At 47.6% G+C, this 27,220-nt stretch overlaps 1 protein-coding gene across 1 annotated transcript in view; it reads right to left on the bottom strand.

Moving 5' to 3' along the window:
* The window catches only part of LOC123723986 (voltage-dependent calcium channel subunit alpha-2/delta-4), a 189,969-nt gene extending 163,496 nt beyond the window's left edge, over window positions 1–26,473 (bottom strand). Inside the window, exons 1-9 of the mRNA XM_045698667.1 lie at window positions 26,118–26,473; window positions 24,219–24,397; window positions 19,247–19,328; window positions 11,362–11,538; window positions 8,657–8,819; window positions 7,677–7,808; window positions 6,554–6,614; window positions 2,750–2,900; window positions 2,025–2,099 (exon numbers count right to left, since the gene is read on the bottom strand). Of these exons, the coding sequence (XP_045554623.1) occupies window positions 2,025–2,099; window positions 2,750–2,900; window positions 6,554–6,614; window positions 7,677–7,808; window positions 8,657–8,819; window positions 11,362–11,538; window positions 19,247–19,328; window positions 24,219–24,397 (1,020 nt within the window). The 5' untranslated portion in view covers window positions 26,118–26,473. The remainder of the gene's footprint in view (window positions 1–2,024; window positions 2,100–2,749; window positions 2,901–6,553; window positions 6,615–7,676; window positions 7,809–8,656; window positions 8,820–11,361; window positions 11,539–19,246; window positions 19,329–24,218; window positions 24,398–26,117) is intronic.
* Window positions 26,474–27,220: the final 747 nt, after the last annotated feature.

Below are 27,220 nucleotides of genomic sequence, written 5' to 3'. Positions count from 1 at the left end.
TTGTTTTATTTCCTTACCTACCTATTGTTCACCTAATAGCTTTTCTGCACTATTGGTTAGAGCCTGTAAGTAATCATTTCACTCCTGTTGTATTCAGCACACATGACAAATAAACTTTAATTTGATTTGATAGGAGGGGAAAGAGAGAGAGGGAAGGATGGATTTGGCAGCGGTGATGTCATAAGAAGATGAGAATAATGAGAGAGATAATACTGAAGGAGGCAGAGGAGAGAGGGATCGAGGGAATTAGGGAGGGATAGAGGGAGTTTGGGATAGAGGGAGGGATAGAGGGAGTCAGGGAGGGAGGGAGGAAGGGAGGGAGGGAGGGAGTTAGGGATAGAGGGAGGGATAGAGGGAGTCAGGGAGGGAGGGAGGAAGGGAGGGAGGGAGGAGTTAGGGATAGAGGGAGGGGGAGGGATAGAGGGAGGGAGGGGGAGGGATAGAGGGAGTTAGGGTAGAGGGAGGGAGGGATAGAGGGAAGGAGAGATAGAGGGAGGGATAGAGGGATGGAGAGATAGAGGAGAGAGGGAGGGAGGGAGAGAAGAGGGAGAGAGGGAGGGAGGGAGAGATAGAGGGAGAGAGGGAGGGAGGGATAGAGGAGGGAGAGATAGAGGAGAGAGGGATAGAGGGAGGGAGAGATAGAGGGAGAGAGGGAGTTAGGGATAGAGGGAAGGAGAGATAGAGGGAGTTAGGATAGAGGGAGAGAGGGATAGAGGGAGGGAGGGATAGAGGGAGGGAGGAGGGAGGAGGAGGGAGGGAGGGAGGGAGGAGGGAGGGAGGAGGAGGGAGAGGGAGGAGAGGGAGGGAGGGAGGGAGGGAGGAGGGAGGGAGGAGGGAGGGATAGAGGGAGGGATAGAGGGAGAGGGAGGATAGAGGGATAGATAGAGGGAGGGATAGAGGGAGGGATAGAGGGAGGGAGAGATAGAGAGAGGGTGAGATAGAGGGAGAGATAGAGAGAGGGTGAGATAGAGGGAGAGATAGAGAGAGGGTGAGATAGAGGGAGGGAGAGATAGAGGGAGGGAGAGATAGAGGGAGGGAGAGATAGAGGGAGGGAGAGATAGAGGGAGGGTGAGATAGAGGGAGGGATAGAGGGAGGGAGAGATAGAGGGAGGGAGGGAGGGAGGAGAGATAGAGGGAGAGAGGGAGGGAGGGATAGAGGGAGGGATAGAGGGAGGGAGGGATAGAGGGAGGGAGGGATAGAGGGAGGGAGAGATAGAGGGAGGGAGGGATAGAGGGAGGGAGGGATAGAGGGAGAGAGGGAGGGAGGGAGAGATAGAGGGAGAGAGGGAGGGAGGGAGGGATAGAGAGAGGGAGAGAGGGATAGAGGGAGGGAGAGATAGAGGGAGAGAGGGAGGGAGAGATAGAGGGAGAGATAGAGGGAGGGAGGGATAGAGGGAGGGAGAGATAGAGGGATGAGGAGGGAGGGAGAGATAGAGGGAGGGAGAGATAGAGGGAGAGAGGGATAGAGGGAGCGAGAGATAGAGGGATAGAGGGAGAGATAGAGGGAGGGAGGGATAGAGGGAGGGAGAGATAGAGGGATAGAGGGAGGGAGGGATAGAGGGAGGGAGAGATAGAGGGAGAGAGGGATAGAGGGAGGGAGAGATAGAGGGAGAGAGGGAGGGAGAGATAGAGGGAGAGAGGGATAGAGGGAGGGATAGAGGAGGGAGAGATAGAGGGAGAGAGGGGATAGAGGAGGGATAGAGGGAGAGATAGAGGGAGAGAGGAGGGAGAGATAGAGGGAGGGAGGGATAGAGGGAGGGAGAGATAGAGGGAGAGAGGGAGGGAGAGATAGAGGGAGGGAGGGATAGAGGGAGGGAGGGATAGAGGGAAGAGTTGTCGTGCTATCAAAGCCCTTTAGCACTTCGTGACTCCGAGTCCCTGCCAGGAACAGTAGTCTCGTGGCACCCGGCCCACTGGTGTGAGTCCTATCGCTCTGAGCCTTCTTAACCAGCCTTAATGAGCAAACAGCTTATGGGCCTTCATTGATGAATTGAGTTAATTAGCATTAGAGTTCCATTGGTTACCTCTCGGTTGTCCAGGTCAGCCTGGACCAGGGTGCCCTTGAAGCAGGGTTCCACGTATTGGACGTAGTCGCTGTACTGTGGGATAGAACGCATGGGGAAAGCAGGTAGGGAAACAGGTCAGGGAGAGTTAAGGAGGTCAGCAGGTGTAATCTCAGCTGGAACAGAGAATCTCTGTGATGTAAAACGTTACAACAGCAGTGTATGTAACATCACATGACACATGTTGTCCAATCCTCTTCTGGCCTGGGCTACCTTATCATACATTATGGCCTTCCAGCAATATAACCATAAACACTGTCTGAATTGGGCAGATGGGGTTGTATTAATAAATGAATCATTCTGCCATAATTCACCATAATATATTTTGTATGATTGTAAATGCACACATTATATTCAATTATTTTATTCCATTGCAGCTGTATAATTAAAACCAGGTCAGCCCTAAATGGCATGTGTGTATGTTTTGCTTGTGTGTGTGTGTGTGTGTGTGTGTGTGTGTGTGTGTGTGTGTGTGTGTGTGTGTGTGTGCTTTGCTTGTGTGTGTGTGTGTTTTGCTTGTGTGTGTGTGTTTTGCTTGTATGTGTGTGTGTGTGTGTGTGTGTTTTTGCTTGCTTGTATGTGTGTGTGTTTTGCTTGTGTGTGTTTTGCTTGTGTGTGAGTGTGTGTGTGTGTGCATGTCTGCGTGCGTGCGTGCGTGCGTGTGTGTTAATCTCCTAGTTACTCACGGCGATGACATTGACAAAGTCGTTCTCCCCTAGTGTGTCCAGGATGGTGTTAATAGTGTGCTTGGCGATAGTGAGCCTAAGACCCTTCATACTCCCGCTGACGTCCACTACGATGATGATGTCCTTGGGAGAGGTCGCAGCCTGGATGTACCTGGAACAGAGCAGAGGGCAAAGGTCAACTGATTAAATCAATCAGATATTTAGTTTTCAGGTATTTGTTGGTCTGTTGGGGCATTTGGATATCAACAAAGGTGGGACGTACAGTTTACAGTACGGATTATAAAGGCCTGTCTGTTCTAAAGGCCTATCTGGCTGGACCTATTGCAAGCCAAGGCTAAAGGTTTATACAAGAGGTCAGGGTTCAGTCGATACACGATTACCCAGACATTCTTAGAATTCCAGCTGGTTCTATGGTTCTGAAACGGAACAATGGAACATTTGGAAGGAGGAGTCAGAACTGTCCAGGAACATCTCCTGAGAGGTTAATGAGCTTGGCCACACTGGAGGTTAAGAATATAGAGAGGATGGAAGGGGAGGAGGGAGGGAGGGAGGGCGGAGGAGAGGGAGGATGGAAGGGGAGGAGGGAGGGAGGGAGGGAGGAGGGCACACTGGAGGATAAGAATATAGAGAGGATGGAAGGGGAGGAGGGAGGGAGGGAGGGAGGGCACACTGGAGGATAAGAATAAAGAGAGGATGGAGGGAGGAGGGAGGGAGGCGGAGGATGAAGGGAGGAGGGAGGGGAGGAGGGAGGGAGGGAGGGAGGAGGGAGGGGGAGGGAGGGAGGGAGGGAGGGAGGGAGGGCACACTGGAGGATAAGAATAAAGAGAGGATGGAAGGGGAGGAGGGAGGAGGGAGGGGGAGGGAGGGAGGGAGGAGGGAGGGAGGGAGGGAGGAGGGAGGGAGGGAGGGAGGGAGGCACACTGGAGGATAAGAATAAAGAGAGGATGGAAGGGGAGGAGGGAGGGAGGGGGAGGGGGCCGGAGGGAGGAGGGAGGGAGGGAGGGAGGGAGGGAGGGCACACTGGAGGATAAGAATAAAGAGAGGATGGAAGGGGAGGAGGGAGGGAGGGAGGGAGGGCACACTGGAGGATAAGAATATAGAGAGGATGGAAGGGGAGGAGGGAGGGAGGGAGGGAGGGAGGGGAGGGGGAGAGGAGGGAGGGAGGGAGGGAGGGAGGGAGGAGTGGGGAGGAGAGGGAGGGAGGGAGGGAGGGAGGGAGGGAGGGAGGGCACACTGGAGGATAAGAATATAGAGAGGATGGAAGGGGAGGAGGGAGGGAGGGAGGGCACACTGGAGGATAAGAATATAGAGAGGATGGAAGGAGGAGGGAGGGAGGGAGGGAGGGAGGGCACACTGGAGGATAAGAATATAGAGAGGATGGAAGGGGAGGAGGGAGGGAGGGAGGGAGGGAAGGAGGGAGGGAGGAGGGAGGGAGGGAGGGAGGGAGGGAGGGAGGGAGGGAGGGAGGGAGGGAGGGAGGGAGGGCACACTGGAGGATAAGAATATAGAGAGGATGGAAGGGGAGGAGGGAGGAGGGGGGAGGAGGGAGGGAGGAGGGAGGGAGGGAGGGAGGGAGGAGGGCACACTGGAGGATAAGAATATAGAGAGGATGGAAGGGGAGGAGGGAGGGAGGGAGGGAGGGAGGGAGGGAGGGAGGGAGGGAGGAGGGAGGGAGGGAGGAGGGAGGCACACTGGAGGATAAGAATAAAGAGAGGATGGAAGGGGAGGAGGGAGGGAGGGAGGGAGGGAGGAGGGAGGGAGGAGGGCACACTGGGGGATAAGAATAAAGAGAGGATGGAAGGGGAGGAGGGAGGGAGGGAGGGAGGAGGATGGCCGTACGCTCCTCTCCTATCCTGTCCTCTGTCGACCGGGAACTTCTTACATACCACACCAAGCCATTGTTTTAACCATCAGACCGACGACATTTTCAACATCCAAGACTGAGGACACACTCAACATCCAAGACTGAGGACACTCTCAACATCCAAGACTGAGGACACTCTCAACATCCAAGACTGAGGACACTCTCAACATCCAAGACTGAGGACACTCAACATCCAGACTGAGGACACTCAACATCCAGACTGAGGACACTCAACATCCAGACTGAGGACACTCAACATCCAAGACTGAGGACACTCAACATCCAGGACACTCAACATCCAGACTGAGGACACTCAACATCCAGACTGAGGACACTCAACATCCAGACTGAGGACTCTCAACATCCAAGACTGAGGACACTCAACATCCAGACTGAGGACACTCAACATCCAGACTGAGGACACTCAACATCCAGACTGAGGACTCTCAACATCCAAGACTGAGGACACTCAACATCCAGACTGAGGACACTCAACATCCAGACTGAGGACACTCAACATCCAAGACTGAGGACACTCAACATCCAGACTGAGGACACTCAACATCCAGACTGAGGACACTCAACATCCAGACTGAGGACACCCAGTCTTGGTACACGCGTGTTCTTTTTTCTAAGCCCATAACCATGTGTGTGAGGTGTACATTTTAGTTTCAAAGTAGATTTGTTTCAGACTACCAAGAAACACTCTGTGTGACCCTGATTACCCCACTGCAGGAAAAGGTTTAAGGTCCTTTATACCAAATTAGGAAGAATCACAAACTGAGGCTTAAATGCAAAAATAGAGATGATTTATTGGGACATCATGATGCCCAAAAAGTGCATTGTGCAGAAAAGTACATAAACAAAGGTGTGGAAAAAACAAACCAAACGTTTCGACATCAAGCCATCCTCAGTGTGAATAAGCAGGAAACCTGACAACTCTTCAACTGGGATTCCTGGAAAACCTGGGGATTTAGTGGAAGCTACCAGACTTTTCCAATCCTAGTTACTCAGCCAGGGCAACAACTCATCAAGAGAGTGTGATTCCAAATGACCTCTGCTCCGCTCTACATTTAGTTAGACCGTACGGACCTAATCTATGCTGTCAAAACATACCGGACAGATCACAAATCACTCCTCAATAGTGACCCCTTGACCCAGACACTTGTTTTCCCCACAGGACCTGCTGTTCAGGTTGCCGTGGCCACCAGACCCAGGGATGGTAATAACCAGCCTATCAGGTGGCAGCAGCGTGGGGGTTGTAATTCCCTACAGACCAAGGAGAGTAAGGACAGACGGCCAGTCACCGAAATAACAGATTAGCGGAGCTAGATAGCCAAGGAACTGCTGGGTTCAGGGAATCTAACAGATTACTTCCTCATTACTACAGACTCACACAGCAAACACTTACAGATGACTTCCTCTTTCCTCCTAACAAAAAGGCTCTCAGAGCAGAAAGACAGACAGGCAGACACACACAGGAGTGGGAGACAGACAGGCAGACAGACAGACCGACAGACAGACAGACAGACAGACAGACAGACAGACAGACAGACAGACAGACAGACAGACAGACAGACAGACAGACAGACAGACAGACAGACAGACAGACAGACAGACAGACAGACAGGCAGACAGACAGGCAGACAGACACAGGAGCGGGAGACAGACAGACAGATATGGGCTCCACTACGCCCCAAATTCAACCCTATTTCCTATGTAGTACACTACTTTAGACCAGAGCCCTATTCCCTATATAGTGCACTACTTTAGACCAGAACCCTATTCCCAATATAGAGCACTACTTTAGACAAGAGCCCTATTCCCTATATAGTGCACTACTGTTGACCAGAGCCCTATTCCCTTTATAGTGCACTACTGTTGATCAGGGCTCTATGTAGGGAATAGGGTGCCATTTGGGACGCAGCTTAGGAACTCACCAGTTTCTGTTCCTGCAGTCAAACGTGACGACACCATTTTCATCTGGGGTCCATGCGATGCCTGTGGAAATGGTGTATTGGAAATGCCTTGTGTTAAATATGGTACAATGCTGAATTATCAGTTCAGATGACCTGATAGACTCAGATATAGACTGGAACAGCTGAGTCCCACTATACCTCTAATGACCTGATAGACTCAGATATAGACTGGAACAGCTGAGTCCCCCTATACCCCTAATGACCTGATAGACTCAGATATAGACTGGAACAGCTGAGTCCCCCTATACCCCTAATGACCTGATAGACTCAGATATAGACTGGAACAGCTGAGTCCCCCTATACCCCTAATGACCTGATAGACTCAGATATAGACTGGAACAGCTGAGTCCCCCTATACCTCTAATGACCTGATAGACTCAGATATAGACTGGAACAGCTGAGTCCCCCTATACCCCTAATGACCTGATAGACTCAGATATAGACTGGAACAGCTGAGTCCCCCTATACCCCTAATGACCTGATATATTATCAGATATAGACTGGAACAGCTGAGTCCCCCTATACCCCTAATGACCTGATAGACTCAGATATAGACTGGAACAGCTGAGTCCCCCTATACCCCTAATGACCTGATAGACTCAGATATAGACTGGAACAGCTGAGTCCCACTATACCCCTAATGATCTGACAGACACAGCTATAGACACTGCTATTCTCCATTAAAACTGCTGTCAGTTAAACCTAGCAAGGCTATTGGGTTCAGCTGGGCCTGCTGCAGTGTGGAGTGCTGATCTGTAGATTTAGCATAGCTGGACTTGTGCTGTGGGTCTGTCTGTCTGTCTGTCTGTCTGTCTGTCTGTCTGTCTGTCTGTCTGTCTGTCTGTCTGTCTGTCTGTCTGTCTGTCTGTCTGTCTGTCTGTCTGTCTGTCTGTCTGTCTGTCTGTCTGTGCCTGTACAGTATTGTGGGTCTGTCTGTCTGTCTGTCTGTCTGTCTGTCTGTCTGTCTGTCTGTCTGTCTGTCTGTCTGTCTGTCTGTCTGTCTGTCTGTCTGTCTGTCTGTCTGTCTGTCTGTCTGTCTGTCTGGGGTGTGTGTGTGTGTGTGTGTGTGTGTGTGTGTTGTTACCTGGGTAGAGTCTGAAGAAGCCAGTAGCACTGCCAAAGTACTGCCAGGTTAGAGTAGGGTCCTTCTGGAAGTTATCCACAAACACATCGTTCAGGGCCTCCGACATGTACACCCCATTTAGAATACCAGGGTCTGACCAGACAGAGGGAGGGAGCGAGGGAGACAGAGAGAGAGAGGAGGGAGAGGGGAGTAGAAGCAGAGGGACAGGGAGGAAGTGAGAGAGAGTGAGTGTGAGAGAGAGAGTGAAAGAGAGTGTGTGAGAGAGACAGAGAGAGAGAGAGAGAGAGAGAGTTAGTGAGAGTTAGTGAGAGTGAGTTAGGAGTATGTGGAGAGAAAGATTTATTTATTACACAATATAATACATATCAACACATACATATTTCCACATTTCCTTTTATACACACCATAGTGAAGGTGGGGGGATTGTTATTACTTACTATTAGCTTCCATTTTTATATAATTTTATTATTATTCTATTTACTCATTATTCTTTATTAATTTTATCTGACTAATAACCGTTTACAATTCCTACAATTTATTTCATTCTTTTATCTTTTCTATATATATTTTGGAATATGATGAGAGTGGTGAGTGAGTGAGTGAGGTGAGTGGAGGTGGAGTGAGTGAGTGAGGAGTGAGTGAGTGAGGAGGGTAAGAGAGTGAGAGTGAGAGTGAAAGAGAGAGTGAGAGAGTGTGTGAGGGAGGGAAGGAACAGGGTAAAGAGTTAGTATCTGATGAACATTCCTCCCTTTAAGGCCTCTGAAGCAGTAATGAGAACAACATCAAATGGATTTCATTCGGCGGAGCAAAAAGGCAACAGCTAAAGACAGGGAGCTAACCCAACCCTGTCTGGGTAATGTTGAGAGACCACGGCATTGTCCTAAACAGCTAAAGACAGGGAGCTAACCCAACCCTGTCTGGATAATGTTGAGAGACCATGGCATTGTCCTAAGCAGCTAAATGAACCACCGCTAGCTGACCTTTGTTGTAAACGTTGGTGGGAACCTGTATGTCGCTCTGCAGAGTGTTGACCTGGAGCTTGTTGAAGTGTTCATTCTCTTCCAGAGGAAACTCTCCTCCCAGCTCGATAGGGTTTCCATCTTTATCCACTGAGTTGATCAGCATAGAGTTATAGTAGTCAAACTGATGAGGAGAGAGAAATCACAGAGTTACTGTAGTCAAACTGATGAGGAGAGAGAAATCACAGAGTTACTGTAGTCAAACTGATGAGGAGAGAGAAATCACAGAGTTATAGTAGTCAAACTGATGAGGAGAGAGAAATCACAGAGTTACTGTAGTCAAACTGATGAGGAGGGAGAAATCACAGAGTTACTGTAGTCAAACTCCAACAGAGATCATAGGAAAAGATAAGGTCAAACTACAACAGAGATCATAGGAAATGATAAGGTCAAACTCCAACAGAGATCATAGGAAAAGATAAGGTCAAACTCCAACAGAGATCATAGGAAAAGATAAGGTCAAACTCCAACAGAGATCATAGGAAAAGATAAGGTCAAACTGCAACAGAGATCATAGGAAAAGATAAGGTCAAACTGCAACAGAGATCATAGGAAAAGATAAGGTCAAACTCAACAGAGATCATAGGAAAAGATAAGGTCAAACTGCAACAGAGATCATAGGAAAAGATAAGGTCAAACTGCAACAGAGATCATAGGAAAAGATAAGGTCAAACTGCAACAGAGATCATAGGAAAAGATAAGGTCAAACTGCAACAGAGATCATAGGAAAAGATAAGGTCAAACTGCAACAGAGATCATAGGAAAAGATAAGGTCAAACTGCAACAGAGATCATAGGAAAAGATAAGGTCAAACTGCAACAGAGATCATAGGAAAAGATAAGGTCAAACTGCAAAAGAGAGTGCACATCACAAAGGTCAATAGCTGCTGTACATTTCAAACCTTGAATATTTTGTACAGCTGTAATGATCTTGTTTTGTGTTTTATATGTATAATAATAAAGTTATATTTGTTACGTGTACTTTGCGTTCGGAAAGTATTCAGTACCCTTGACTTTTTACGTTACAGCCTTATTCTAAAATGTATTAAATAAATCAAATACCTCATCAATCTACACACAATATCCAAAAATTACAAAGTGAAAACAGATTTTAAGACATTTTTGCAAATGTATTAAATAGTATAAAGAAAAAGTATTCAGACCCTTTGCTATGAGCTCAGGTGCATCCTGTTTCCATTGATCATACTTGAGATGTTTCAACAACTTGATTGGACTCCACCTGTTGCAAATTCAATTGACTGGACATGATTTGGAAAGGCACACACCTATAAGGTCCCACAGTTGACAGTGCATGTCAGAGCAAAAACCAAGCCATGAGGTTGAAGGAATTGTCTGTAGAGCTCCAGGACAGGATTGTGTCAAGGCACAGATCGGGGGAAGGGTACCAAAACATTTCTGCAGCATTGAATATCCCAAAAACACAGTGGTCTCCATCATTGTTAAATGGAAAAAGTTTGGAACCACCAAGACTCTTCCTAGAGCTGGCCACCCGTCCAAACTGAGAATTCAGGGGAGAAGGGCCTTGGTCAGGGAGGTGACCAAGAACCTGATGGTCACTCTGACAGAGCTCTAGAGTTCCTCTGTGGAGATGGGAGAACCTTCCAGAAGGGCAACCATCTCTGCAGCACTCCACCAATCAGGCCTTTATGGTAGTGGCCAGATGGAAGCCCCTCCTCAGTAAAAGGCACATGACAGCCCACTTGGAGTTTTCCAAAAGGCACCTAAAGGACTCTCAGACCATGCGAAACAAAATTCTCTGGTCCGATGAAACCAAGATTGAACATGGTGGTGGCAGCATCATGCTGTGGGGATGTTTTTCAGCGGCAGGGACTGGTCGACTAGTCAGGATTGAGGGAAAGATGAACAGAGCAAAGTACAGAAAGATCCTTGATGAAAACCTGCTCCAGAGAGCTCAGGACCTTTGACTGGGACGAAGGTTGACCTTCCTACAGGACAACAACTCCAAGCACACAGCGAAGACAATGCAGGAGAAGCTTCGGTACAATTCTCTGAATGTCCTTGAGTGTCCCAGCCAGAGTCCGGACTTGAATCCAATCGAACATCTTTGGAGAGACCTGAAAATAGCTGCGCAGCAACACTCCCCATCCAACCTGACAGAGCTTGAAAGGATCTGCAGAGAAGAATGGGAGAAACTCCCCAAATACAGGTGTGTCAAGCTTGTAGCGACATACCCAAGAAGACTCAAGGCTGTAATTGCTGTCAAAGCTGCTTCAACAAAGTACTGAGTAAAGGGGCTGAATACTTATGTAAATGTAATATTTCATATTTTTTTTTTTTATACATGTCTAATGTTTAAAAACCTGTTTTTGCTTTGTCATTATGGGGTATTGTGATGTCATTATGGGGTATTGTGATGTCTTTATGGGGTATTGTGATGTCTTTATGGGGTATTGTGATGTCCTTATGGGCTATTGTGTGTAAATTGATGAGGGGGAAAAAAAAGGTAATCCATTTTAGAATAAGGCTGTAATGTAACATTATGTGGAAAAAGTCAAGAGGTCTTAATACTCCCTGAACGCACTGTACACCAACTCAGTCTGTGACGATCGGTTACTTTTGAACAACAGCCCTTAAAAAGTGTATTCGTAAGGAGGAACACAGTGGTGTGATTACACTGTGACTGACCTCTAAGGTAGCGTTGAATTCATGGTATAGATCAGCGTCCTCCGCTGCCTCCGCCAGTCTCTTGACAGACTTCATCTTCCTACCCAGCATGCCCTCCATCTCCTCAGCAAACTTCTTCACCAGTTCCTCTCCGTCCACCTCCTCCATCTTCACCGTGGGCTCAATGTCTTTGTATTTCTGGAGAGGAAAGGGTTAAATACCGTTAATAAACATGTTTAAGTAACCAACGGTCCCTGATATCATGTCCTGTTAACTGCACAGGTGAACTGTCAGATTTTATTATCTTTCAGGAATCAGGTGTTTTCAAGTCTGTAATTGAATCCACTTCCACAAGGGAGCTGTCATAAGAGACACATGTAACGTATTGTATGACAACAATCAGAGAAGAGTTAGATCTTGGTATTGGATTGGCTAGAGAACAAAGAGCTTATCTCTAAATAGAACCTTGACAAACCGCTATCTGACTCTGTTGTCCCAGCTGGTGACTATTCAACAGCTGTTGGTGGATTAAAGTCGTCTGTTAATCATCTCCTGTTGTTTTTACCACAGTCAGTCTTTGACAATGGTGTTAACCCTCTGCCCTCATCACCTCTCACATACCAACACATTAACTTAAACACACAAATACACTCAGTGGACAGTTTATTAGGTACAAAACCCCCGTTCACGAAAATGGTTCGCTCCTACAAGCAGTGTTGCTGTGGCTTGCTATATAAAGCAGGCAAACAGGCATCAAGGCATTCAGTTACTACTCGATTAAACGTTAGAATGGGCAAAACGAGTGACCTAAGGGACTTTGAGCGTGGTATGATCGTCGGTGCCAGGCGTGCTGGTTCCAGTATCTCAGAAATGACCAGGCTGATCCAGGAGTGAATAGTATCCCAGGCTGGATCACTGGATCAGAGGGAATAGAACCCCAGGCTGGATCACTGGATCAGAGGGAATAGAACCCCAGGCTGGATCACTGGATCAGAGGCAATAGAACCCCAGGCTGGATCACTGGGAATAGTACCCCAGGCTGGATCACTGGATCAGACGACAGGATGGAATAGTACCCCAGGCTGGATCACTGGATCAGAGGGAATAGAACCCCAGGCTGGATCACTGGATCAGAGGGCAGGAGGGAATAGTACCCCAGGCTGGATCACTGGATCAGAGGACAGGATGGAATAGTACTCCAGGCTGGATCACTGGATCAGAGGGAATAGAACCCCAGGCTGGATCACTGGATCAGAGGGCAGGAGGGAATAGAACCCCAGGCTGGATCACTGGATCAGAGGGAATAGAGCCCCAGGCTGGATCACTGGATCAGAGGGAATAGTACCCCAGGCTGGATCACTGGATCAGAGGGAATAGAACCCCTGGCTGGATCACTGGATCAGAGGGAATAGAACCCCAGGCTGGATCACTGGATCAGAGGACAGGAGGGAATAGAACCCCAGGCTGGATCCCTGGATCAGAGGGAATAGAACCCCAGGCTGGATCCCTGGATCAGAGGGAATAGAACCCCAGGCTGGATCCCTGGATCAGAGGGAATAGAACCCCAGGCTGGATCCCTGGATCAGAGGGAATAGAACCCCAGGCTGGATCCCTGGATCAGAGTGAATAGTACCCCAGGCTGTATCACTGGATCAGAGGGAATAGAACCCCAGGCTGGATCACTGGATCAGAGGGAATAGAACCCCAGGCTGACCAGGCTGGATCCCTGGATCAGAGGCAATAGAACCCCAGGCTAGAATCAATAACCCCAGGCTGGATCACTGGATCAGAGGGCAGGAGGGGAGATGACAAGGGGACACTCCTAGAAAGCTTCAGGCATTCAGCAAATCAAATCCAATTGTATTTGTCACATGCGCCGAATACAACAGGTGTAGACCTTACAGTGAAATGCTTACTTACAAGCCCTTAACCAAAAATGCAGTTTTAAGAAAATACAAAAAAAGTAAGAGATAAGAATAACAAATAATTGAAGAGCAGCAGTACATAACAATAGTGGGGCTATATACAGGGGGTACTGGTACAGAGTCAATGTGTCAATGTGCAGGGTCATGGGTGTCGAGGTAATTATGTACATGTAGGTAGAGTTATTAAAGTGGCTATGCATAGAAAATAACAGAGAGTAGCAGCAGCGTGGGGGGGGCAGGCAATGCAAAAGTCTGGGTAGCCACTTGATTAGCTGTTCAGGAGTCTTATGGCTTGGGGGTAGAAGCTGTTTAGAAGCCTCTTGGACCTAGACTTGGTGCACCGGTACCGTTTGCCGTGCGGTAGCAGAGAGAACAGTCTATGACAAGGGTGGCTGGAGTCTGACAATTTTTCGAGCCTTCCTCTCTGACACCACCTGGTATAGAGGTCCTGGATGGCAGGAAGCTTGGCCCCAGTGATGTACTGGGCCGTACGCGATGTGGACGCCAAGGAACTTGAAGCTCTCAACCTGCTCCACTACAGCCCCGTCGATGAGAATGGGGGCGTGCTCGGTCTTCCTTTTCCTGTAGGCAACAATCATCTCCTTTGTCTTGATCACGTCGAGGAGAGGTTGTTGTCCTTGCACCACACGGTCAGGTCGCTGACCTCCTCCCTATAGTCCGTCTCATCATTGTCGGTGATCAGGCCTACCACTGTTGTGTCATCAGCAAACTTAATGATGGTGTTGGAGTCGTGCCTGAATATACAGTCATGAGTGAACAGGGAGTACAGGAGGGGACTGAGGACGCACCCCTGAGGGGCCCCGTGTTGAGGATCAGTGTGGTTGATGTGTTGTTACCTACCCTTACCACCTGGGGGCGGCCCATCAGGAAGTCCAGGATCCAGTTGCAGAGGGAGGTGTTTAGTCCCAGGGTCCTTAGCTTAGTGATGAGCTTTGAGGGCACTATGGTGTTGAACGCTGAGCTGTAGTCAATGAACAGCATTCTCACATAGGTGTTCCTTTTGTCCAGGTGAGAAAGGGCAGTGTGGAGTGCAATAGAGATTGCATCATCCGTCGATCTGTTAGTGTGGTATGCAAATTGGAGTGGGTCTAGGGTTTCTGGGATAATGGTGTTGATGTGAGCCATGACCAGCCTTTCAAAGCATTTCATGGCTACAGACATGAGTGCTACGGGGCGGTAGTCATTTAGGCAGGTTACCTTAGTGTTCTTGGGCATAGGGACTATGGTGGTCTGCTTGAAACATGTTGATATTACAGACTCAGACAGGGAGAGGTTGAAAATGTCAGTGAAGATACCTGCCAGTTGGTCAGCGCATGCTCGGAGTACACGTCCTGGTAATCCGTCTGGCCCAGCAGCCTTGTGAATGTTGACCTGATTTAAGGTCTTACTCACATCGGCTGCGGAGATCGTGATCATACAGTCGTCCGGAACAGCTGATGCTCTCATGCACGTTTCTGTGTTACTTGCCTCGAAGCGAGCATAGAAGTTATTTTGCTTGTCTGGTAGGCTCGTGTCACTGGCGGCTCTGCTTCCCTTTGTAGTTTGTAATTGTTTGCAAGCCCTGCCACATCGGACGAGCGTCGGAGCCGGTGTAGTAAAAATTCGATCTTAGTCCTGTATTGATGCTTTGACCGTTTGATGGTTCGTCGGAAGGCATAGTGGGATTTCTTAGAAGCTTCTGGGTTACAGTCCCGCTCCTTGAAAGCGGCACCTCTACCCTTTAGCTCAGTGCGAATGTTGCCTGTAATCCATGGATTCTGGTTGGGGTATGTACGTACAGTCACTGTGGGGACGACGTCCTCGATGCACTTATTGATAGAGCCGGTGACTGATGTGGTGTACTCCTTAATACCATGGGAAGAATAGTATAAAGCTAAGACAGGCCTTAAGGCTTCAGCAGGTGAGTGTGGAGGAAGTAGCGGAAATTGTACCGTCTATTGATTGTAGAAGAGTTCCATTCCAAAGTAACCAGGAAGGAAAAACACATAGAAACCTTCCAGACAACGATAAAACGTCCCAGTGTGTCCCATGTTATCTTAACCTGTCTTGTACAAACACCATAAACATAAATGCAGCCTCTTTATGGTCAAAAGAGGGCATCATAGAAGCAGTGGCTGAGTGAGCAGCACAGATTCCCCCCCCCCCGGGCAACGGAAATGAAAAGCAAACGTTGCTTCCCAAGCAACCAACCACCCAACCAATCAATAAACACAACCCCAATCAGTAATCAATCAGCTAACTATCAGGTGAAGTCATGTGTGAAGATGCAGCCATCTTTACCATGAATAATGAGTTTAGTATTGATCTGTTTATGATGATGATGATGATGTTTATGATGAAGATTAAGTGAATGTTTTAACTTGTAATTTTCACAGTGATCTTTTCCAAAGCTAATGAGAATAACATATACTGTATGTACGATGTGGTGTATGAGAAATCTACTCATTACCAAGCTCAAACAAGCTGCATATTATGGTATTATGGTGTATTATGGTGTATTATGGTATATTATGGTGTATTATGGTGTATTATGGTGTATTATGGTATTATGGTGTATTATGGTGTATTATGGTGTATTATGGTGTATTATGGTATTATGGTGTATTATGGTGTATTATGGTGTATTATGGTATATTATGGTGTATTATGGTGTATTATGGTATATTATGGTGTTATGGTGTATTATGGTATATTATGGTGTATTATGGTATATTATGGTGTATTATGGTATATTATGGTGTATTATGGTGTTGCGCTCTTATGGGTTCTAAGAAATTAGCTATGCAGCTAAAATCTGGTATAATATGTTTTGTACATGAACCCTGTCAAATAAACAAATACAAACACACAGACTGTGGCAGGAAAGATAGAGCGGGGTGGAGGAGCCAGGAAAGGTAGAGCGGGGTGGAGGAGCCAGGAAAGGTAGAGCGGGGTGGAGGAGCCAGGAAAGGTAGAGCGGGGTGGAGGAGCCAGGAAAGGTAGAGCGGGGTGGAGGAGCCAGGAAAGGTAGAGCGGGGTGGAGGAGCCAGGAAAGGTAGAGCGGGGTGGAGGAGCCAGGAAAGAGGAAACCTAAGTCTATTAAAGCACGAGAGCCTTTCCCGTCTGTCACTAAAATACTCTTATGATTGTATGTGCTGTTCTCTGACTCTATGGATGGGAATTGTGTTCCTATCAAACTAAGCTGTCAGCCAGGTCGTCCAGGGTTAATCCAGGAGGTTGGTCCCACACGGCACCCTACTCCCTATGCAGTGCACTACTTTTGACCAGAACTCCATGGGCCCCGGTCAAAAGTAGTGCACTTCATTGGGAATAGGGTGCCATTTGGGACACAGAACCGGACTTTATTCTGTCCCCAAATGACAAATATAGACATAGAAACTGCAGATAGACAGAGCCGCAGGCATGCACACACACACACGCATACACACAGACAGACCTGGAAAGAAGGGAAGGAAGAAAAGGCAAAAACAAACATCCTATATTTTATAAGCTCTGACAGAGCAGCCTACTGTCAACACAACCACAGTGACTTTATAAATGCTGACAGAGCAGCCTACTGTCAACACAACCACAGTGACTTTATAAACGCTGACTGAGGAGCCTACTGTCAACACAACCACAGTGACTTTATAAGTCACATTATATCCCCCAGTATAATGTTAATAAATCACATTATATCCCCCAGTATAATGTTAATAAGACACATTATATTCCCCAGTATAATGCTAATAAGACATTATATTCCCCAGTATAATGCTAATAAGACATTATATTCCCCAGTATAATGCAAATAAGACATTATATTCCCCAGTATAATGCTAATAAGACATTATATTCCCCAGTATAATGCTAATAAGACATTATATTCCCCAGTATAATGCTAATAAGACATTATATTCCCCAGTATAATGCTAATAAGACATTATATTCCCCAGTATAATGCTAATAAGACATTATATTCCCCAGTATAATGCTAATAAGACACATTATATTCCCCAGTATAATGCTAATAAGACATTATATTCCCCAGTATAATGCTAATAAGACACATTATATTCCCCAGTATAATGTTAATAAGACATTATATTCCCCAGTATAATGCTAATAAGACATTATATTCCCCAGTATAATGCTAATAAGACATTATATTCCCCAGTATAATGCAAATAAGACATTATATTCCCCAGTATAATGCTAATAAGACATTATATTCCCCAGTATAATGTTAATAAGACACATGATATTCCCCAGTATAATGCTAATAAGACACATGATATTCCCCAGTATAATGCTAATAAGACATTATATTCCCCAGTATAATGTTAATAAGACACATTATATTCCCCAGTATAATGCTAATAAGACATTATATTCCCCAGTATAATGCTAATAAGACATTATATTCCCCAGTGTGTGTGTGTGTGAGAGTGAGTTAGGCCAGACAGATGTTGTCAGGTCCTGCTGGGTAGTCTTCAGGGTCGCTAGGGAACAGAGAGCATGTGCTAATTACTGAGAAGTGCTGGGACTCACACCTAGGATGGTAATTAGGCCAACACACACACACACACACACACACACACACACACACACACACACACACACACACACACACACACACACACACACACACACACACACACACACACACACACACACACACACACACACACACACACACACACACACACACACAAACGTACATCATCAGCACCTACAAGGGCTGTCCTCTCCTCACGACTCACACCGTGAACAGGAAACAGAGCAGAACTTATATAAAGGAAATCTGACATTGGAAAGACAAGCACCAAGTCTAAACCAATATATCACTGCACTAATGGGCATCATAGCTGAAATAAGAGATATAAACAGAAAGGCAGACAGCAACACACTCATATGACAATGAGGCTAATCCAATCTATCTATATGTTTTATCAACTGATAAGACAGTCATGGTACGGTATACCTTTTAGGACACCCTCAGCCTCAAGTCTTACACCTCTGAGGGTGAGAATTTCCTAAAAGGTACACCGTACTATAGTTCCATGTTCTGTTTCTGGTTCCTATTAAATAGCCTACGGTATGATAGGGTCATTTTACAGTAGTGTGTCATTCCAGTGGCCGGCATTTCAGTTATGTAGTCTGCACTGTACAGTAAGGCTGCTTCCGATTGGTAGATGGAGGAAGGGTTCCCTAACCCCTCCCCTCACAGCCTAAAACCATTGTGATGTCATATGATCCAGATTAACCCTGTAAATCCACATTCTGGAATCATCTCTCCATCGATCTCTATCCTTCTTCCTTCCTTCCTCTCTTTCCTCCTCTCTTCCTCTCTTTCCTCCTCTCTCTCCTCCTCTCTTCCTCTCTTTCCTCCTTCCTGTCTTCCCTCCTTCCTCTCTTTCCTCCCACCTTCCTCTCTTTCCTCCCTCTTTCCTCTCTTTCCTCCCTTTCCTCCTCTCCCTCTCTTTCCTCCTCTCTCTTCTCTTTCCTATTCTCTCTCCTCTATCCTCTCTTTCCTCCTCTCTCTCTTTCTTCTTATCCAACAACATGAAAGTACAGTACTCTATTCTCTCTCTTTCACACAAACATAGAAATGAATATCTCCTGCGTTGATAATGTCATCAACGTGGCCTCCCAAACCCCTACAGTATTTCCTCCACATGCAAACACAGTCTCCATTCAACATCCACAAACAGCAGTGATCATACAAATCCTTTCTTGCCGCCCTTCTCTCTTTGATTTCAGGGCTGAGCTCACCCTGCAGGAAGCCCACACACACACACACACACACACACACACACACACACACACACACACACACACACACACACACACACACACACACACACACACACACACACACACACACACACACACACACACACACACACACACACACACACACACACACTGTTCCCCCCCACTCATCCATCTCTAAATCAGAGGTGGTTTCTGCTCGTTACCTTTTGAAGTAGAAGAGCCCCAGAGTATTTTGTTGAAAGAGAAATGATTTGTTTTCCATAGGAGACGGCCCATTGCTGAACCCTGAAAAACAGAAAGGAAATACAGGAAATTACTGTAAGCTTTGTAAAAACCCAAATACAATTGGCCCAATAGAAGAGCTCGGTTTACTGTCAATTTATTCTAGTAGTCCATGGCAACAGCACCTGCCTGGTTCTTCAGAATGAATTTATTCAAAACACAGCTAGTCTCCTCTCTAGGTTCCTTCCTAGGTTCCTGCATTTTAGGGAGTTTTTCCTAGCCTCTGTATGGCTCTTCGGGGTTTAGTCTGGGTCTCTGGAAACAAACTGCTGATGAAACAAAAGGGCTTAATAGAAGACATTTGATTGATGAATTGAGCTAATCTCTGATTCATGGCATTGGGTCCTAGACATGTCCTAATGAGTTCACAATACCACATGTTATATTAGTTACTTAACTGTACTGGAGCCTATTTTCAGAAGGTCAATGTTCTGGTATACTTAGAACAGATGGTTCTTGAAAATGAATTTATTTTCATTAGAGTTGTGGGGCCATAATGTACTTTATTTGTGTGTGGATGTGTGTGTGTGTGTGTGTGTGTGTGTGTGTGTGTGTGTGCGTGCGTGCGTGCGTGCGTGCGTGCGTGTTACTAAACCACCAGCGGGGACTGGGGTTAGAGAGGTGAGCTGGGGAACAGATGGGGGTTAGAGAGGTGAGCTGGGGGGACAGATGGGGGTTAGAGAGGTGAGCTGGGGAACAGATGGGGGTTAGAGAGGTGAGCTGGGGAACAGATGGGGGTTAGAGAGGTGAGCTGGGGAACAGATGGGGGTTAGAGAGGTGAGCTGGGGAACAGATGGGGGTTAGAGAGGTGAGCTGGGGAACAGATGGGGGTTAGAGAGGTGAGCTGGGGGACAGATGGGGTTAGAGAGGTGAGCTGGGGAACAGATGGGGGGTTAGAGAGGTGAGCTGGGGGAACAGATGGGGGTTAGAGAGGTGAGCTGGGGAACAGATGGGGGTTAGAGAGGTGAGCTGGGGAACAGATGGGGGTTAGAGAGGTGAGCTGGGGAACAGATGGGGGGTTAGAGAGGTGAGCTGGGGAACAGATGGGGGTTAGAGAGGTGAGCTGGGGAACAGATGGGGGTTAGAGAGGTGAGCTGGGGAACAGATGGGGGTTAGAGAGGTGAGCTGGGGAACAGATGGGGGTTAGAGAGGTGAGCTGGGGAACAGATGGGGGTTAGAGAGGTGAGCTGGGGGAACAGATGGGGGTTAGAGAGGTGAGCTGGGGAACAGATGGGGGTTAGAGAGGTGAGCTGGGGAACAGATGGGGGTTAGAGAGGTGAGCTGGGGAACAGATGGGGGTTAGAGAGGTGAGCTGGGGAACAGATGGGGGTTAGAGAGGTGAGCTGGGGAACAGATGGGGGTTAGAGAGGTGAGCTGGGGAACAGATGGGGGTTAGAGAGGTGAGCTGGGGAACAGATGGGGGTTAGAGAGGTGAGCTGGGGAACAGATGGGGGTTAGAGAGGTGAGCTGGGGAACAGATGGGGGTTAGAGAGGTGAGCTGGGGAACAGATGGGGGTTAGAGAGGTGAGCTGGGGAACAGATGGGGGTTAGAGAGGTGAGCTGGGGAACAGATGGGGGTTAGAGAGGTGAGCTGGGGAACAGATGGGGGTTAGAGAGGTGAGCTGGGGGAACAGATGGGGGTTAGAGAGGTGAGCTGGGGAACAGATGGGGGTTAGAGAGGTGAGCTGGGGAACAGATGGGGGTTAGAGAGGTGAGCTGGGGAACAGATGGGGGTTAGAGAGGTGAGCTGGGGAACAGATGGGGGTTAGAGAGGTGAGCTGGGGAACAGATGGGGGTTAGAGAGGTGAGCTGGGGAACAGATGGGGTTAGAGAGGTGAGCTGGGGGAACAGATGGGGGTTAGAGAGGTGAGCTGGGGAACAGATGGGGGTTAGAGAGGTGAGCTGGGGAACAGATGGGGGTTAGAGAGGTGAGCTGGGGAACAGATGGGGGTTAGAGAGGTGAGCTGGGGAACAGATGGGGGTTAGAGAGGTGAGCTGGGGAACAGATGGGGGTTAGAGAGGTGAGCTGGGGAACAGATGGGGGTTAGAGAGGTGAGCTGGGGAACAGATGGGGGTTAGAGAGGTGAGCTGGGGAACAGATGGGGGTTAGAGAGGTGAGCTGGGGAACAGATGGGGGTTAGAGAGGTGAGCTGGGGAACAGATGGGGGTTAGAGAGGTGAGCTGGGGAACAGATGGGGGTTAGAGAGGTGAGCTGGGGAACAGATGGGGGTTAGAGAGGTGAGCTGGGGAACAGATGGGGGTTAGAGAGGTGAGCTGGGGAACAGATGGGGGTTAGAGAGGTGAGCTGGGGAACAGATGGGGGTTAGAGAGGTGAGCTGGGGAACAGATGGGGGTTAGAGAGGTGAGCTGGGGAACAGATGGGGGTTAGAGAGGTGAGCTGGGGAACAGATGGGGGTTAGAGAGGTGAGCTGGGGGAACAGATGGGGGTTAGAGAGGTGAGCTGGGGAACAGATGGGGGTTAGAGAGGTGAGCTGGGGGACAGATGGGGGTTAGAGAGGTGAGCTGGGGAACAGATGGGGGTTAGAGAGGTGAGCTGGGGGACAGATGGGGGTTAGAGAGGTGAGCTGGGGAACAGATGGGGGTTAGAGAGGTGAGCTGGGGAACAGATGGGGGTTAGAGAGGTGAGCTGGGGAACAGATGGGGGTAGAGAGGTGAGCTGGGGAACAGATGGGGGTTAGAGAGGTGAGCTGGGGAACAGATGGGGGTTAGAGAGGTGAGCTGGGGAACAGATGACTCAACACAGCCAGAGGAGCAGAGGAAGCAGCTAGCGTACAAGAGGTTATTATAATAACCTACAATATAGTGGGCTACAGTGTCGCTATCTATATCTTTGGTAAGAGCATCCAGGAAGCCCCACTGGAGGGCTATTATGCTACATGCTAACACAGGGGCGCTACTATGCTGCATGCTACAGAGCTAATATGCTATGCTAATGCTGGAGAGTTAATATGGTACATGCTAACAATGAAAAGATACTATGCTACATGCTAAAAGTCTATGATGCTAACGCTATAGAGCTAATATGCTAAATGCTTACACTGGGAAGCTAAGCGTATATGCACTGTCATTCAGCCTTTGCCTTAAACCCATACAGGCCAGGCCTCCGAGAACCCAATCCTTCCTGACCCCCTGGACAGTGGAGGACAGATAAAAGGACAATCACAGCTGCTGCTCAAGCACTTAGTACAGACACTGAGCCTTGTTTCAAGTCCTGGACAAATGGTTAGCTTAGCTAGTAGGTACACATTGTAAATGAAATGAGTCAGTATATAACCCTACAACCGTGGTATTTTAGGGATGATGGTATTGATGACAGGTTGACCATAATATGGGGGAGATCATAATACACATTCATTTCAGAGGAGACAGATTTGTTTTACTGATAGTGTATAAGGAAACACATTTCCAGATAAATTCATGGTGACGTTGTAGGTCCAGTCACAGAAAGCTGGCTAACACACTTGGTGAGAGGATATGAGAATACAGTTCTGAGGGCCTCCCAACATGAACACAATCAGAGGAGCTCTCTAAGACAAGGGTTTCCCACCACTGATGTGACTCTGACTCAGTTCTTAGTTCTTTGTCTTAGTTCTGTCTCTCTCTCTATCTGTCTCTGTCTCTCTGTCTCAGTATCTGTCTCTTTCGCTGTCTCGCTGTCCCAGTATCTGTCTCTCTGTCTCAGTATCTCTGTCTCTCTAGCTCTCTCTCTCTGTCTCTCTGTCTCAGTATCTCTGTCTCTCTGTCTCTGTCTCTCTAGCTATTTCTCTCTGTCTCAGTATCTGTCTCTCTGTCTCAGTATCTGTCTCTTTCTCTGTCTCTCTGTCTCTGTCTCTCTAGCTCTCTCTCTGTCTCCTAGCTCTCTCTCTCTCTGTCTCTGTAGCTATTTCTCTCTGTCTCTCTGTCTCAGTATCTCTGTCTCTGTCTCTGTCTCTCTAGCTCTCTCTCTCTGTCTCTCTAGCTCTCTCTCTCTGTCTCAGTATCTGTCTCTCTAGCTATTTCTCTCTGTCTCAGTATCTGTCTCTCTGTCTCAGTATCTGTCTCTTTCTCTGTCTCTCTGTCTCTCTCTCTCTCTCTGTCTCTCTAGCTATCTCTCTCTCTGTCTCTCTAGCTATCTCTCTCTCTGTCTCTCTCGTCTCTCTAGCTATCTCTCTCTAGCTATCTCTCTCTCTGTCTCTCTAGCTATCTCTCTCTCTGTCTCTCTAGCTATCTCTCTCTGTATGTGTCTCTATCTATTGGAAGAGACTACTCTAGGTACATCTCTCTCTGTGTTGCAGGTATCCAGTTCAATGGTGAGTAGAGCCTTTACCTCAGCATCAGGACAGTGTGTCAATGAGGAGTCTCTTGGTCAGCACACAAACGCTACGTATAACATGAACTATAGATATACAGTACTATTCTACTGACAGTGTATAGGGGACAGTGATGGGTACAGTAACATGAACTATAGATATACAGTACTATTATACAGTACTATTCTACTGACAGTGTATAGGGGACAGTGATGGGTACAGTAACATGAACTATAGATATACAGTACTATTCTACTGACAGTGTATAGGGGACAGTGATGGGTACAGTAACATGAACTATAGATATACAGTACTATTCTACTGACAGTGTATAGGGGACAGTGATGGGTACAGTAACATGAACTATAGATATACAGTACTATTCTACTGACAGTGTATAGGGGACAGTGATGGGTACAGTAACATGAACTATAGATATACAGTACTATTCTACTGACAGTGTATAGGGGACAGTGATGGGTACAGTAACATGAACTATAGATATACAGTACTCTTCTACTAACAGTGCAAGAGGGGTGTGAGGTCCACATGTTTTGGGTGAGGCCATGATTAGGGTACTCACGTTTCTGGCGGTATCTTCATCTGAGCGTTGGCCGTGAAGCAGAGCCAGCTGGACCAGATAATCCACAGGGTGATGATCCATGTCATCCTGGCACCAACGCCAACGTTCCAACCGCCGGCGTTCCCACGACGCATCACTACGGCTGCTGACGACCCCACTGACGACCCCACTGACAGCATCTGTAGGGGTCGACCCACTGGGTTTTATCAGATGTACTGTATTCAGACAAACAACAACCCAACAGGAGTCTGTATGTTCCCTAGAGACTCAGGAAGTCAGGGAGAAGGAGGACCAGACAGTGTTGTCCAAGGACAGGGTTAAAGGAGGATCGTTGATTCCTGAAATCCAAGGACAGGTTAAAGGAGGATCCCAGTTGGAACAGGAGTCTGTATGTTCCCTAGAGACTCAGGAAGTCAGGGAGAAGGAGGACCAGACAGTGTTGTCCAAGGACAGGGTTAAAGGAGGATCCCAGTTAACAGGAGTCTGTATGTTCCCTAGAGACTCAGGAAGTCAGGGAGAAGGAGGACCAGACAGTGTTGTCCAAGGACAGGGTTAAAGGAGGATCCCAGTTGGAACAGGAGTCTGTATGTTCCCTAGAGACTCAGGAAGTCAGGGAGAAGGAGGACCAGACAGTGTTGTCCAAGGACAGGGTTAAAGGAGGATCCCAGTTGGAACAGGAGTCTGTATGTTCCCTAGAGACTCAGGAAGTCAGGGAGAAGGAGGACCAGACAGTGTTGTCCAAGGACAGGGTATCCCATTACAGAGTCTTCTAAGACTCAGGAAGTCAGGAAGAGGACCAGACAGTGTTGTCCAAGGACAGGGTTAAAGGAGGATCCCAGTTGGAACAGTTTGATCACGTTAGATTCAGCAGCTCCATGCTGCCCCAGTGATCCAGGGTTCTGGAAGGTTCTGACGAAGTCAAACACCACCCTGTACAAGCAACATGACTGCTTCTTTAGAAGAGGGTTAACATCCACACTACCAAGTGTACACTAGAGATAACACCCACACTACCAAGTGTACACTAGAGATAACACCCACACTACCAAGTGTACACTAGAGATAACACCCACACTACCAAGTGTACACTAGAGTTAACATCCACACTACCAAGTGTACACTAGAGATAACACCCACACTACCAAGTGTACACTAGAGATAACACCCACACTACCAAGTGTACACTAGAGATAACACCCACACTACCAAGTGTACACTAGAGATAACACCCACACTACCAAGTGTACACTAGAGATAACACCCACACTACCAAGTGTACACTAGAGTTAACATCCACACTACCAAGTGTACACTAGAGTTAACATCCACACTACCAAGTGTACACTAGAGATAACACCCACACTACCAAGTGTACACTAGAGTTAACATCCACACTACCAAGTGTACACTAGAGTTAACATCCACACTACCAAGTGTACACTAGAGATAACATCCACACTACCAAGTGTACACTAGAGATAACATCCACACTACCAAGTGTACACTAGAGATAACACCCATACTACCAAGTGTACACTAGAGATAACACCCACACTACCAAGTGTACACTAGAGATAACACGCACACTACCAAGTGTACACTAGAGATAACTCCCACACTACCAAGTGTACACTAGAGATAACACCCACACTACCAAGTGTACACTAGAGATAACACCCACACTACCAAGTGTACACTAGAGATAACACGCACACTACCAAGTGTACACTAGAGATAACATCCACACTACCAAGTGTACACTAGAGATAACACCCACACTACCAAGCTTATCTCGTTTGTGGTGCTGAGAGTTACTGCCCCAAAATCAACATTGTATACCACATCACTAGACCAGGCTCTTTCTCTCCAGCTTCTATTCATCCATTCATCAATCCACACCTCCGTCTGCTTCACTCCTCCATGCTGCTCCCTCCCTCGCTTCTCTACCTCTCCAATAAACACGTCCACAGGGAAAGAAGAGGAGAAACCAGAGGTGTTCAACTTCTTTCTTCAAATAAAAGAAAAACCCAAAGTCAAATCCAAGAAAAGTTCTGCCACCAAAGATCTTACTCCAGCGAACAAGAGACCATACTTCCTCCTCCAAAGAATAAACTTCCAAATGTCTCAGCTGTAACTACAGGAAACGCTGTCCCTAACAGCCTAACGTTGTAATCCTTCTCAGTAGGCTCTAAATGGGGTGTTAGAAAAGAGGCCCCTGGGTAGTCCGTGCTGAGGGACGAAGGGCGTAGGTTTAGGGCCGTGGCTCAAGGCTCAGGGAGAGAGAGAGAGGTTAGTAGCAGACAGGACCCTGCTGGCTGCTACAACCAGCCCTGCCACTGGAAGTTACTGTAGCAGCCAGCCAGCATATCTCTTCCCCACTTCCACTCCTTCCCCTCCAACAGTTTACATCATAATCTGCTTAGATTAAACTCTCTTCCTCCTCCCCCCTCTACGGGTTTACAAAGGTTGTTGTAGTGGAGAGAGGGAGAGGTGGAGAGAGAGAGAGAGAGAGAGAGAGAGAGAGAGAGAGAGAGAGAGAGAGAGAGAGAGAGAGAGAGAGAGAGAGAGACATTTTTATTGTTTATTTCACTTTTGTTTATTATCTACTTCACTTGCTTTGGCAATGTTAACATATGTTTCCCATGCCAATAAAGCCCCTTGAATTGAATTTAAATTAATAGAGAGGGATAGTGGGTAGGCGTGGGGCAGGGGGGCCGAGGGTGGGGGCCGAGGGTGGGGGCCAAGGGGCCGGGGGGGTTGTTGTATCAAAGAGGATTATGGTGATTTCTGGAGACAGGCTTGTGTTGGACCAATCAGAGAAAGGGAAAGTAAAAGCTTCAGAAGCTTGGTTTTTAAACAGTGTGGAGAGACACCTAGTGGTGCCGTGACAACTCTGACTGACTCTGACAACAGCAGTCTGCACCACAGACTGTGCAACCGGACACGTAGGAGAGCAAAAATAAATCACATTGCATAGCGGTATATTCTCCCAAAAGGGTTTA

Source organism: Salmo salar, chromosome ssa17 (assembly GCF_905237065.1).
Source record: "Salmo salar chromosome ssa17, Ssal_v3.1, whole genome shotgun sequence".
Taxonomy (NCBI): Eukaryota; Metazoa; Chordata; class Actinopteri; order Salmoniformes; family Salmonidae; genus Salmo; species Salmo salar.
The sequence above is the reverse complement of the archived record's forward strand: the minus strand, read 5'-3'. Positions and strand labels throughout refer to the sequence as shown.